This window comes from Xenopus tropicalis, chromosome 7 (genome assembly GCF_000004195.4).
Source record: "Xenopus tropicalis strain Nigerian chromosome 7, UCB_Xtro_10.0, whole genome shotgun sequence".
In the NCBI taxonomy this organism is placed as follows: domain Eukaryota; kingdom Metazoa; phylum Chordata; class Amphibia; order Anura; family Pipidae; genus Xenopus; species Xenopus tropicalis.
In genome coordinates, this window is record NC_030683.2 from 118607210 (window position 1) to 118622649 (window position 15440).

General features: G+C 45.3%; 1 protein-coding gene across 1 annotated transcript in view; it reads left to right on the forward strand.

Annotated features, from left to right (window-relative positions):
• cadm4 (cell adhesion molecule 4) overlaps positions 1–15440 on the forward strand; it is a 208461-nt gene that overhangs the window by 165341 nt on the left and 27680 nt on the right. The window contains exons 2-4 of the mRNA XM_002939127.4: positions 13627–13773; positions 14565–14717; positions 15209–15343. Coding sequence (XP_002939173.1) covers positions 13627–13773; positions 14565–14717; positions 15209–15343 — 435 coding nt within the window. The remainder of the gene's footprint in view (positions 1–13626; positions 13774–14564; positions 14718–15208; positions 15344–15440) is intronic.

Below are 15440 nucleotides of genomic sequence, written 5' to 3' on the forward strand. Positions count from 1 at the left end.
CCAGTGGAGCTTACAATCTAAGGTCCCTATCCCATTCCCATCAGTCCCTGCCCCAGTGGACCTTACAATCTAAGGCCCCTATCCCATTCCCATCAGCCCCTGCCCCAGCAGAGCTTACAATCTAAGGCCCCTATCCCATTCACATACACTATGGGCAATTATTATTTATCTGGAGCCGATTAACCTGCCTGTATGCTTTAAAAGGTAACCAGAGTTCTGTAGAAGAATTCCTGACCCCCTGACACTATGGAGAATGCAGAGAAGGGCAACTGCAGGCACAAGTCTAACATAGCCCTCCTTGCTGGCAGTTTAACATATAAGGTTTTCCTTATCTCTCTGCGCCGGCGAAGGCTGCTCTTGTGGCCCCCACGTTGGGCCCTCAGTGGATGCATTAGCCGTCAGTGCCAGGCGGTGAGTAGGATTAGGCAATTCTGCAGTGGGAGTTTGGCGCATGTAAAGTGGCGCCCGTTGCGATTGCCGCAGTGTGGAAACCACATGAATCATTATGTTACCTGTCATCTGACTGTATAATTCTTGGACAGCCGAATGGAAATGTAACTCTTGTTTGATGGCGGGTATAAAATTTCCCCAAGTTGTCGGCGAATTCAAAATATTTTGCACTTCAGAAATGCATTAAGTGAATTGATGGTTCCGGCAGAATCCAAAATCCTGTGTCTTAATTAGCATTTCCCTGCATTATAGGATCTTATAGGCGGGGCCTGAGCTGCAGGGATGGGGGGGGGGCAGGATAGGGGTGTCAGCCCACAGCCCCCCGTCTGATGGATATGAAATAAACCCCCCTTATAGTGCTGAAATACTATTTCCAGCCCCCCTGATTGATTTTAACTGTATCTGCCCCCATTTCAGTAGCAACCGGGGGCCCTGAACAATGGTTGGACCCTTAAGGTTGGGCCTTGGCCAAATGTCGGACCATCAAGTGTGATTGAAAAAGACTAACAAATGCTGCTCTAGACATGAGTGCAACATTCATGGTATTAAATAGGTACTGTTGTTGTCTATGGAGCCATTTAAGATTTATGGGAAGCAATATGGCAGCTCCCATGGCAGTTGGCGGGATGCTGTCAAATACAGATGTTGGGGGGGGGGGCACAGATCAGATATCCATGATGAAATAATCTAACAATTGTTACACAACACCATATGTGTTTCTATGTGTGTTTCCCCCAAGGTGCCCCTCTAATGCCGCTGGCTCTGGGCAAATTCTGCCCCCCTCTACAGCCAGATCTGCCAGCCAGTAGTTTTCCCCTCTCCTGTTTTATGAGCAATCTCAACAAATTCTTCTAGTACTTTATATTCAGATTGTTTATCGCTCTCGTAAACACTTAATAAATACCCGAGGCAGTGACGCAGCCCACGAGTAGGTACTACAGCCTCCAAGTACCCTCTCCTGCGCTACTCGCCTGGCACAATACAAATCCTGCGCCCCTCGGCACGCTCTCAGACACGGGCACTGAAGTTGACTGGACCTCGCTCCCCAAGGAGGACGTGTACAGAGAATGCCAATGCCTATCTCATCCACTCTCATAAAGGACATGCCCACCCCATGTAACTACCAAGTGGCACTGACCCGTAGGCCCCCTCCTTAGCCATGCACATTGCATGTAACACGTTTGGATAGGAAATTATCTGCGCCATTGCCCAAGGCTGCACCTATAGGCTCCCTTCTAAACGCCTCATTAAGGTCTTTGAAGAGGTTGTCGAACCGCGTGACGTCTTTCTACTAATCCAAAGGCAGATTGGCACGCTGGAGATGGGCACGATGGGTCCAGAACCATTATAACCATCCATTATTAATGAAACCTCTTCCACATCACTAAGGAGAATGTTACGTTTGTTCCCCAGGGGAGCTTATCTGCCTTTCCCTAATCTCTTCACTGCTGGCTCTGACTCCAGAAACAATGTAGCAGATGCCAACTGATTAACAGACCAGCGAAGAAGTGCGCAGGGCATTTTGGCATTTCATGTATAGCCTTTGTCTGTCTTTTCTGGCATATCTAATGCGTCTCTATAGGTTTGTATTATCGGTGCTACATAATTGGCTGTTCTGATATAATAGACCCAACCCTCCTATATTGGTTATTGTGCATCCGATACAGCAGCAACTCGCCGGCTCTTGGGCTGAAACCTTTCTGCAACATTTTTAAAGCTTCCATTTATCTACTAACACTTATCTAGTAGAAACCACAGTCATTATAATAACCCTGCTGTAACTCCTGGATTATCCAATGCAGCAAATGAGCAGCGCCTTCACTTTAATTGACCCCCATGCTGGGCCCCCCATCTGCTTCATTGAACCCTTATAAGAGGCCAAGCCCCATAGTCGGGGGTCTATGATCTACACCACTCAGACAACAACATTCCCCATGAAGTGTGTGGATTATTCAATATACAACATGTTCCAGTCGGCTGCAAATGACCAGCAGGTGTCGCTGTTGTTTAAAATGCATTATATCAGCGGTGTAAGAACTGCTAATATCTGGAAACCCTGAATGTAAATTGTAGAGGTGCTTAGAAAAGCATATATATATATTCACATCTTGAGGGTTAACACTTTGCAGAAGAAAGCAAAAGGGCTATATTAACAAACACCTTGCACAGAGTCATAGAGGCCCAGTAGTAGATACCGTCACATATACAGCATCCCAGATACAAAATAGCTTTCCTCTTTTGTCCCTTGTGCAGGAGGTTGTTGGACTACAGCTCCCAGAATCCTAATAGTGCATGGAATTGGCATTCTCTGTATTAAAATAATATCCTACAGCGTCATGGTGCCCCCTCAGCCCTCTCATTAATGGTGCATCCTTTACCCTGCTCCCCCCGGGGAGTGCTCTTTTAACATCTGGTATAAGGGGGGCCGTTAGAAGATAAAGTGGGCCGCCTCTCTGCTGAGCCCTTTTCCTGCCCTTCTTCCCTGGGTGCACACTGATAATTACATTGTCTTTTTATTATGAATGGGAGTTCGGGGGATTCCCTGTCCCACAGTACCATTCATCTCGGGCTGTCATAGACTTGCTGGAACTGCATTACCTCCTCGGATAGAATCTAGAGATAATGTGCTGCTCGGCCAAGGCTCGGCTGCGGAAATTATCTGCTGTGTTGGGGAAGGAAGATTAGTCAAACCCTCCACTATATTATAACTGCTGCTAAAAAATAGACTTTTGTTGGGGATGTGAAATTCCAGAGAGAGAGATGTTATAGTTTGAATAGAGAGAGAGGAGATATAGGGATAATTGATATAGAGTATACGCCAGGGACTCAAGGGGAGCCTTGGTACTTTACTTGGATATTTTGGGAACTTTAGGCACCAAATAACAGAAAATCTAAATCAAAATGCCTGAAACAGATCTCCCATAGACCTACAATGGGGGGGAGTCGGTTTTGGGCATTTTCCACCCTTACGTTTTTCCGGCTGAGGATGATGGGACCTGATGTTTTACCATGGTCGGAAGACTGACAGTCTATAAAGGTGCCAACATTACAGCAGTATTGCTTTCATCCCTTATCATTTCAAGAGTCGGAACCACCAGTTCAGAAAGGAATCCCAGCATTTCTCTGGGCGATGTTTTGCTTTAGGGTTTGCATGCCCTTGAATGTGGAGGAGCTGTCCGAGTGCTGAAGAGCATTGAGGGCTTTTTGCTGCTTCTCCATAGAGCCGGCTGCCTCCCCCTTGCTGTAGTTTTAGATTGCAAGCTCTATTGAGCAGGGCTGCCTTAATCTCCTTCTGTTGTACGCTGCTGCGGAATATGTTGGCACTATATAAATAGGGGTGGTTAATTACAACCTAGTGTATATTGTATAGATATTGTATAGTCTCTGCTGACCTTCATCCGCTGTCTGTGTGCAAAACCCCCTTCCCCTGCCCCTCTCTCCCCCACTGTCTCTCACTCTCTCTCAGTCGCTCCTATCACCCCCCCCCCCAACTTGTCATTTTTTCCATTCTGCCAGCTGTGCTTGCCATGCTGAGTGCGCTCTGGCATATAATTTACTGTGGGTAAAGTTACAATCACTCGGCTCTTCAGTCAGATTTGGTCTGATTTTCCTTATTTCTTGAAAGTGTTTGGAAGGAGGCCAGGTGTGCTGCGTCCCTGCGGAGCCCCCCACTCCCCCCTTCTATGTATTTGCTTTATCTCTGTGTGTTCTGATTTATATTCATGCAAGTGTGATGCAAACCAGAGTAACTTCTGTAAATGTCTCTCATTCTGGGAATAGCACTGGGCTATGGGAATGAGAGAAACTGGCCTTTAATCTGAACACGTCTCATCATGTATGTGCGTCTGTGTGTGTGCCTGTTTCGTGTGCTGTGTCGACCCCTATCTTGGCACAGCAGGGCTTCATTGCGGTTCTTTGGGGTACAATTCCAAGCCAGTGGGTTGCAGGCCTGTGTAGCTTTCAAGGTTATTTATTGCACCGCAATGGCCGCCGTTGCTCATTCTGTTGCCTATAGGATTTGTTGCTGTAATTCAGCAACATATATAATGCCATGGGTTTGTGTATATGTAGATTTGCTGCAATCAAGGCTGGTAGGTGGGTGGTGAAGTTCAGCAACTACTGGTGGCCCTAGTTAAGTACAGGTTAGTCCCTGAACTAGGGGCTGCTATAACATCCTATCATTTTAACATTGTGCCATTTGCACTTTTACCAAGGTCCTTGTCTGGACAAGGCTGAGGCTGGGTGCCCAGTATAGGAACCAGCTGAACCTGTTGGCTGTAAGCATTACATCCATTAAACTAGAGATACATAGACTAAGGAGCTTCGTTCAGGGGCCCTGGGCACTTGTAGCGGATGTGGCCCTAGCATAATTTTGCTTGTTGGGTAGAAGGGCAAATTGCCGGCATTATGTGCTTGTGCTATGGGCTTGCATTGGTTACATAAACCTTGTCCCTGCCACCTTGACCTTTACTCATAGGAAACATTAAAAGAGAAAGTAATTACACGGGGGCCAACCTGCATCTCCTAATCTTCTCCTCTTATCAAATGCCTTTTGTTGTGCTCTGCGTGTCCCTCTCCTGCTCCGTGTCCCCTCCTTCCTCATGGATCACTGGTGTGTGCGTGTCTCTTTTATTCCCCTTCATCTTCTCCTGTCTACTTCATTGCACCCTCCCGTCTTTTTCTTCTTCCTCTTGTTTCTCCATCCTTCTTACGCTCTCCCCCTCCTCTTGCTTTTCTTTCCTTGGCCTCTACTCTTGCTCCCCTCCGTGCATTCTGCGTTGTGGCGATAAATCTTATGACATTTCTCCGTGACCTTTTGAAGTGGCAGCCATGCGCCCCTCGCCTGTCAAGATCCCACTCCCTTATTGTACATCAGGTCACCCCCAGTGAACCACCGCTGCCCTGCTCCTCCATGCTCCCGCTGCTCTCAGCTCCATCTAGAATGTCACCCACGTCCCTAAAGGTCAGAGCCCCCTAAAATACTTTCCCATGCATGTATTTAACCTTTCAGTCACTGGAGGGGCTTGCAGGGTGTTACTAAATACAACACAGTCTTAATGTTAAATCTCACTGTTTGCCTTTCATTTATTCCTTGCCAAGATAATATAGCTGGGCCCGTTTGTGCTTCAGTAAGCACCAGGCAGCAGTATCCATGGAACGCTAATAAAGGAGTCACTTATTTACAGTCATTGTTCCATACATCTGTAAATTCAGCAGTGTAACAATGGAGATGGCAAAAGCTGAAGGGTAGTGGTGGGGAACCATGAAGGGTGCACAGTAGGGGTCATTATCGATAATCCGGTGGGAAGAATAGATCACCTTTCCAATAGGTTTGGTAAAAAAGATTGTTGTTTGTGGTTGACTGAGGAGGCTCATCATCTTATCCTTATTTCCACCATGGTTGTCGACAAACCTGTTGCGGTGAGGGTTCCCCAGGTTCTTAGGTGGACCCCATAGGAGACCCAGACATTATGCGTGGTTATGATCATCTACCTTTGTCATCTCCCATCTTGAGCGTCTTTAGATAATTACACAAGGGGCCTCCAACCAGTCGCCTTTTCTAGTATGAACCTTCGGCTGCCAAGGAACGCGCGGAACTTGTGTTCTTGCTGCCTACTTTTCCTTGATTTAGTTCAAGAATCCAACAAAATCAGGGCATTTTCATGAAAAGAAAGGGAAAGAACAGGTGCAAAAATAATGAGTTGTAATGTCTCCATCATTACGTTCTCAAACCATTATAATGTGTTGTGTTTGATCTCTGAAGGACTAAGCGCCTCTAGCAGCGCAGCCTCGATTCAATAATAGGTGTCGGAATTATACTTTATAATGGCAGCCACTTAGAGATGCAATTGACTTAAAAATATATGGCATTGTAAAGCGAAAACAGCTTCCTCTTGTTTAAAGTAAATCAACAACAACAACGGAGCACGGTTTCCCTAGGCTTTAAACAGGCTTCTCTCTCCAAGTGGCATCTAACCACAAATCCCAGCGTCCAATTGGCAGGTCTAAAGGGAAGAGAGCAGCTGGTTTAATGCCTTTAACTTGTGTTGGTGTTTCAGTCGGATCTTAATCTGTAATATACGGTGGAACGGCCATGATTTGGCCTTGAACTCTTGGACCAACCATCAGAGTCCAGATAATATCATCCTCCATCCACTGACTCCGATACCTTGCAGGCATTGGTCCTACCAGGAGAGTCAACTAAACAAGAGACATCTTCCTATTGCTCTATAGACATCGACCACAAATGAGAGTCAATCTCTGAATATGGACTTCATGGCATTTTGATCACAAGGAGACCCGGAGGAGACCCGAAGGAGACCCGGATTCAAGCAATGTTTTAATCTCCAAGGCTTGATATTTCTTCAGATCTTGGAGTCAGCAGTTTAATAGTGTCTTTGGCTGAAAATGAGATGGAAATGTGACCTTTGGGTCTGAGCAGCGTTAGATTAACAACAGTCTAAAGTCAACCAGCACATCTTGTTCTATGGAGCACTGGCAATTTTTAAAGAGCTCATTTTTTATACTGGAGATTTTAACTCAAGTCTACTTTCCAGCCTTTGGTCAGAGCCCCCCTTAACCAATAACTTGGCTACAGATATAGGAAAGTCACCTTCATGCCTGTTTAGGCATTCAGCATTGCTGGGCTCCCCTTGCACAGTTTGGGGACCACTTCTTTATACAGAAGCCATGTCGGGCCCAGAGAATAACAAACCTGCCTTTGATTCATTGGGAGCAGGCTAAAGAGGCAACTTGTAACTGAAGTATCCCCACTTCTACAGAGTCTGTTTTGTCCACAGAAAAGCCAACATAGACCCGTGCCCTCCGAGAGACATTTTTTTGTGCTTGATATGAATGAAGGCTCCATTGAATCAGGTTTATTTTTATCTGAAGCACCACTTGGGCTTTGTTCACACAATGCCCTCCCTAACCTGAATGCCGGTTGTATTAACCAGTATCATTACACTGCTCAGATCTGAACTGAAACCCGTGGACATTTATGGAAGCACAATACTAATTCTGTGTATACGATAGACCTGTCCCTGTATACAAATAGGAGTTGGAGGATAATGGGATCCCGTTTAGCCACTACTGACTGCCCAACTGCAATCACACTAAAGAGATTGAGAAATGAGATTGTATTCATTCCCACCAAGAATTCTGAGATGATTGGGTGTCTGATTGCATCCAAAATGACACATATACTGTAGGGTGCTAATTCAAGGCCACTGCAAAAATGGGGGGCTTCTAAAGGTGGCCATATACGGACCGATTCTAGCTGCTGATATCAGTCCCGTTTCGGCTTATTGGCCCATGTAGGGGCACCAACGTCTTGGCTTTCCGACCGACATCTCGCCTGAAATCGGCCAGATCTCGCTCCGGCAGGTTTGAAAATCAGCCGGATTGGGGACCGCATTGGCTCATTGATGCGATCCCCAAGCCTATACCTATCGTTCTAATTCTAAACCGAATAAGCCCGATATTGACCACCCGTAGGTGGGGATATCGGGAGAAGTTCCACTCGCTTGGTGACCTTGCCTTAGTGTGTATTTACCTTTAGTCTAAAACTGATCAGGTAGGCCTGATAAATTGTGATGACAATGTCTTATGTGTCCATTAAGAGCAGCTCAGAATGGATCATTGCTCAGTCACTTAATTGCTTTATTTGCAATTTTCCTTACGGGATTCTTATAGACATAGGTCGGCCTGTCCTGCTGCGTCTTGCCAGAGCTGAGCGAGCCTGCTGAGTAATACTAGGAATATTTGGAGATTCTAGTATTCTGTGGCTTTTATTCATCTCTAAGCATTTGTGTTATAAGGGATTGCAATGGGCACAGAATACAGTAGTTGTGTTAGTTGTTTTAGGCTTTCCTATTGGTCGCTAAATGGTTTGTGTAGGCCTGGGGCTTAGTCAGTCACCTATAAAAGCCTTGGGAAGGCTTCAGCTGCATGGATAGAACTTGGTTGTAATATGTAGGGTGGGTATTCACTTCTCTGGTCTGGATATAAAAGTTCCATAGACCTGAGGACACAGGTTGATTGTTTGGGGCTACCAGGGGCCCCAAGAGAGGAGCCATGGAGGGCACTAACGCATGGAGGTGAACTTATTAAGGGATGTCATATGTTAAATGTGAGACTTATTTATAACATTACGTTATCCATTCAGTGTGTGGTCATGAAATAGAATCCAATCACAATTCAGGATCATGTATCTATCTTGGATTCATTTTGTATATTCAATATATAGAGGGAATGTTAAAGGGGGAACATTGCTGTAATAAAGTATCCACTGTAGTGTTTCAATTACTTTCAAAGGGGGAATCTACACCCACCATAAATTTGTCCTACAATATCCCTAGCACTATACTTGGGCATCTCGCTGTTATCTTACATACAGAGATTATTGTGTCATTTTGTCTACATGATATTATGCTGGAATCAAACACCAGGAGGGAGGACATACTGCTGTTTAGCTGTTCTGTAAAAGAAATCTGTATTTAAAGCTTCCTGCTCCAATTGCAGGAACAAAGAACCTGGAGCCACATCAGCTGGGATTCTTATTGGAGGGTTATTTTGCATAATAATGGTGCCACTGGCCCCGGAGAGCTGGGGGAAAGCTAATGCTATTGTGTTGAACTCTTGATAATACGTTAAAGTGGCATCTGTAGTCCGGCAACAATGGGGTGATGTGCGGTTGAGCAACACTGTTTAGATCCCCATTATAGTGTGGGTGCAGAATATAAGCGGAAAGTGTCCAATTAGATAGAGACAAAACAGAACCACCAAGTAAAATGTTAATTTGGACTCTCTCCCTTGGGACTACAAATGCTTTACATTAATCAGGACAGGTCTGGTTGAATGCGCTAAATGTGCTGGGACCCCTGCTGATGTGTGGGGCATCCTACAGATGGAGCATCTTAACCCGGGTCAGGAAGAAATGGCACCGGGTCAACAGAATCAGCTGTGAATGTTCTTTAGCAGGACTCATGGGGTTTAGTCATTAAGTTGTGTCCTTTCCTCTGTAACAGTGTTGCCTGTGGCACCCCAAGCCGCCCCTTCCTACTGTAGCTCCTACAATTTCCCATGTATAACTGCCACGTGGTTGACCTGTGTTGAACTTTTTTCATTTGTCTTCAGTCTCTGCCTTCTGCATTGAGTGTGCCTAGAATGGGGGTGCGTGGAACAGTAGTTGTGATTAGTGCCGGAGGGGATGTACAGGCAAGGGGTGCTAAGGGGAGTATGGGCATGTATGTATAATATGGCCACTAACAGTTGCCATATGTACTGTAGGCACAATACTGAGCAGTAAAGAAAATACTACGTATGGACAGTACAGATTCATTATATGGAGCAATAGGAGAAATTCTAGGCAGTGGCAATAGGGGGCAGTAAGAGACACTCTGGGTATGACAATATGGAACAATAGGAGAAATGCTAGGAAGTGGCAATAGGGGGCAGTAAGAGACATTGTGGGTATGACAATATGGAACAAAAGGAGAAATGCTAGGAAGTGGCAATAGGGGGCAGTATAATACATTCTAAGTAGGGACATTGTGGAACTGTTTTATGGAGCAATAGAAGGAGTTATAGAAAGGGGATGAGATTAAGGAACATTTGGAGAATTTGCCAGTAGGGCCTTTAGAGGGGAGAAGCATTGGGCAGTAAGAGGTATTATGGGAAAGAGAAGATAACATGGATGTACTGAGTGTTTTAGAATTAGAAGTTGACAAGTGAATTAACTGAGAGCCAGAGGGACTTATTTTATAATATAGGTGCTATATTGGACCAATGCAGGTACCAATGGAAACCTATCAGCAATGACTTTGTATCTGTCTTTTTCAAGCAAAGATTTAACTGGCTGAAATGGGTAACTGCACTGGGCAATGTATCCGCTATGTGAGTAAATGAGCCCCTCATAGCGCTGTAGGTGGGGGCCATTGGGGCACAATCATTAGAAAGGTAAGAGGGATGGCATATGTGGGACATTGACTTGCTGGGTCATGTTCCTTAATCTTCCTGAGCCTCAGGCGACTAGCTTAGATTGTAAGCTCTGTGGGATAAGAACCCACTAAAAATATCAGCAAGTGTTGGGTTTTATGCGCGGCACAAAGCAATAATGGAGCAATAGAAGGAGAGTTATAGAGCAATAGCATCTGTTTCTGCTCTTGTGCCGGACGGATCTGAACTCCTACGGAACCTTCATTTCCAGCCCGCTCCACGCAGCACTTTAAAAGCATTTAGCAGCCGATACTGTCATCAGATTATATTGTAACACGGAACAAGCCGGAGACTTCCCAAGGTCTGCATATTAATAATGGCGGGGTAGCAGGAGGGAGAGATGGTGGAAGACAGAGAAAAGAGAGTAAATTAAAGAGCAAGAAATGAAATATCAGGTGCGCTGGGGAATGGGCCAGCGAGGGGCGATGGCACCGGAATGCAGATTGGCCGGGCGCCCAATGTGCCAAACACCTGCAAATGGCAGCACAGCCCTGTGAATAGCACCCAACGTGTCGGCTCATTAAGAATTGATTACTCCTCTCTGAGTCACGCAGACATTCCCATCCAAATAAAAGGCAGGAAAACACAGGACTTCAGGAGCAACATATGTCGCTGTCTGGGGTGGGGGGGGGGGAGCAGTGCGGAGCGCTAGGCATTAACATGTTCCTCCTTGTAAAACCAATTATTTGTTGGGATTAAAGGGAAGACGTGTGCTTGTCTGGGGTTTGTGGGAGGGCAGGTCCTTGCCAGTTACATCACCGCAGGGAGGCTGGGGGGTATATATATGTATATATACAAATATAGAGCGCAGGTGTGGTGCTAAGTGGAATGTTGATTATACAGTGTTACTGTGTAGGTGGATGTGGCAGGGCTCCCGGTGGAACCAACGTCTTTTGCAAAATTACATTTTCACAATGTTTTTAGCAGCTTTGGAGTTAGGGATGTGGGAAACCAGGAGGATGCAAGGCAGGCTGGGACTTCTGGTAGGTGCGGAACTGTAAATCCAGGGGGGCAAGTGTAGGGGGCGCAGAACCTGCAACTGTCTGTTTGCTCTACTAGATACCCCTGAAAGCCTAGCTTGGGGGTTCCTTAGGGCAGGGTTTGGGGTGAGTGCTTATTTGTACCTTGGGGACCCCTGGAACTATAGCAGGGTGACTGTTACCCCAATGTTTCTATATATCTGTAACCTTGTTATGGGCTAAGGGGGCCCAGCCTGAAGGCCAGTTAGGGGGGGATTTGGGGTGAGTGCTTATTTGTGCCCTGGGTACCCCTGGAACTATAGCAGGGTGACTGTTACCCCAATGTTTCTATATATCTGTAACCTTGTTATGGGCTAAGGGGGCCCAGCCTGAAGGCCAGTTAGGGGTGATTTGGGGCGAGTGCTTATTTGCTTGGATCTGTATTTCAGTAACTGTGGGGCCACGGGGTTTGGCGTTTCTGTGCCACGGTGCCACTCATTTGGTAACCAGAGAGCCGCGTATAGAAGAGGGCCTCTTGGTTACAGTTGCTGCTCATTAATTTCTCACGGCTCCTCTGATAGATTGGTCTTTTGCCCGCGGTCCTGGGGCGCTTGTCCATTGCGAGGTGATGCCGCAGACATCTTTTAATAGGATGTATAAAGCTCAGTGTGAGGCTGTCATCTCTTGCTTTCTCTTAGGGTCAAATAAAACCTCAGCCTAAATCTCCTGGCTAATGATCTGTGTCAGTGTAAAGACCTTGGTTAACAAGCTTCCTCTGTCTGACACGACTCCAGCAGAAAATCATCACAAACGTCAAAGAAATCTCCTCACATTGTTGCTTAGTTATATGGGGAGCGCTGTCCTTCCCCGCCGCCGAAATCTTTCATCTCTGGTGACTTTATCTCTCTCTCGCTGTCACTGTTCCTCCTGCCTCTAGTACCTGTTACTTCTAATGCTCCCTTCCATTCAATATCAGTCTGGTTCCAACCCCAACCTGCGCCCACTCACGACTCCTCAAGGTTTATCTTCTGCCCTTCAAGAGCAGTTTCGGCTAAAAGTTAAAGGGCATGCAAACCCAAATACAAAAATACTGATATATTGTTCAGATAGACAGAACCAGCAGTGCAGAGAAGGACAAATACAGAGTTCAGTACCAGTTTCATGTGTCATTGTAAGAAATGAATACAGGTATAGGACCTGTTAACCAGAATGCTCGGGACCAAGGGTATTCCGGATAAGGGGACTTTCCATAATTTGGATCTCCATACCTTAAGTCTACTAAAAAATCAATAAAACATTCATTAGGATTCAGTAGGATTGTTTTGATCAACTACAGGTACTGTTTTATTATTACAGAGAAAAGGGAATCATTTAAACATGAAATAAACCCAATAGGGCTGTTCTGCCCCCAATAAGGGGTAATTATATCTTAGTTGGGATCAAGTACAGGTACTGTTTTATTATTACAGGGAAAAGGGAATCATTTAACCATTAAATAAACCCAATAGGACTGTTCTGCCCCCAATAAGGGGTAATTATATCTTAGTTGGGATCAAGTACAGGTACTGTTTTATTATTACAGAGAAAAGGGAATCATTTAACCATTAAATAAACCCAATAGGGCTGTTCTGCCCCCAATAAGGGGTAATTATATCTTAGTTGGGATCAAGTACAGGTACTGTTTTATTATTACAGAGAAAAGGGAATCATTTAACCATGAAATAAACCCAATACGGCTGTTCTGCCCCCAATAAGGAGTAATTATATCTTAGTTGGGATCAAGTACAGGTACTGTTTTATTATTACAGAGAAAAGGGAATTATTTAACCATTAAATAAACCCAATAGGGCTGTTCTGCCCCCAATAAGGGGTAATTATACCTTAGTTGGGATCAAGTACAGGTACTGTTTTATTATTACAGAGAAAAAGGAAATCAGTTTTAAAATTCTGAATTATTTGATTAAAATGGAGTCTGTGGGAGTCTTTCTGTAATTCGGAGCTTTCTGGATAACGGGTTTCCGGATAAGGGATCCCATACCTGTATCTGAAAGCTGCTTAGAATTCCAGTTTCTTTCGTTGGGAGCTGTTCGTTTGTTTGGTGCTGAAATTGAAATCTCAATTTGGGGAGGAATGTGTCCACCATGGATATACAAACTAAAGACCAACTGCAAATTGTTTAGGATGCCATGTCTTAGTCTTTCCCCTTTCTCTCTTGCAGTCGTCTCCCAGGAGGTACAAGCCGAGAATGTCACCGTGGTCGAGGGTGGCACCGCAGAGATCAGCTGCCACCTGCACCAATACGACGGCTCCATCGTGGTTATCCAGAACCCTGTTCGGCAAACGCTGTTCTTCAATGGAACTCGAGGTGAGCAATGCGCTGTGGGTCACTTCTATAAAACTTTAGTTTATGAATAAACTAAGACCCCGCCTTGCACCTAAAGAACCCCAATGTAGAAGGAAAAGGACTATGTGGTGTATTAACCCTTCATTCTATCTCAATGTATCACATGATGTATCAGAGAAGGAGAAACATACCTGCCTAGATATGAGGAACACCTGATTGGACGCTGATTGTCCATGCTTACCCATCACTGGGGCAATGACGTGATGTAGCTTGGCGCTGTGGCTTCCATATAAATACCACAGTGGCACAGTGAATTTATAGCAATTCTTCTGTGATTTCCAAAGTGCAGGGAAGAAGGGGGGGGGGGAGTTAAACATTGCAGTTTAACATAATACCACCCCCTCCCTCTCATGTGTGAGGCTAAATCTATCCCTATTCTAATTTTATCCAAACAGCTGCAGCCTGACTTCAATAGCAGCAGAGAAAAGACAAGCGGAGGGAGATAATGATAGAGATGGGCAGATCTGACTTTGCTAAAGGGGAAGATAAACTTCTAGTATCTCGTAGGCACTAACAGCTTCCCAGTTGCTCTTTAAAGCCTACTTGGGTATTAAGATGTCCCTAGCTATTGCCTGGTTACTACGTAGTGGGCCCTGGGTTAGGTGGTTCCTCACTGCCCCCGTCTCTCTCTGCTCAGAAAGTTCTTTTAGTATTATGGAGACTCTTCCAGGGCTCCATCTCTCCATCTCTCGATCCCCCCACACTACAGTCTCTTTGCCTGTCTAGCTCATGGTGGTCTCTGTCTCTTGCAGCTCTGAAGGACACAAGGTTTCAGCTGGTGGAGTTCACCCAGAAAGTGGTGAAGATCCATCTGTCGGATGCCAAGTTGGAGGATGAGGGTGGATACTTCTGCCAGCTCTACACCGAGGATACACATCATCAGATCGCCACCCTCACAGTTATAGGTGAGAACTTGAGCGAGTAGATAGAAACTTTAAGGGGCCTCAGTACATTGAAACAACAATTCCCAGCACCCACCAATTGGAATGATCTTGGGAGGTGCTAGGAGTTGCAATTCAACCACAGTTAGAAGGCCTTTCCTACACAGAACAACCTATTTTCTTACTGATCTCCACTCATCTCAGCCACTAGTACTTACTGACCATTATTCATCTCAATAACTAGCATTTACTGGGCAAGACTCCTCTCAACTAAACTCAAGTACATAATGATTGCCACCTATCTTAACAACTGCTAGTCATAGTCAACAAGTGGTAATAAATGGCTAAACATCCTCACACACACTAGGTAACTAGAAGTTCAACACTTTTAACTCCTACCATTGCAACCTGGTTAACATCCTACAGACCTACCTAGCATTCTACACTAAACCCAGAGAAGCAAATTCTTTGAACTCTTTCATCCCACCCTGTATAACTGCCTCTGTCTTCCATAGTTCCCCCGGATAATCCTTTGGTGGAGGTAAAAGAACAGGCCGTGGAGGGAGGAGAGATTGAGTTGACTTGCATTTCCCCTCGAACAAGACCCGCAGCCACACTTCGCTGGTACCGAGACCGCAAGGAGCTTAAAGGTGAGGATCATAATTGTTCATACTATGCTCTTCTAGAATAACTCAATGCCAATACTAATACCACTACTAAGTTAAGTCCAGTGACCAAGGGCTATGA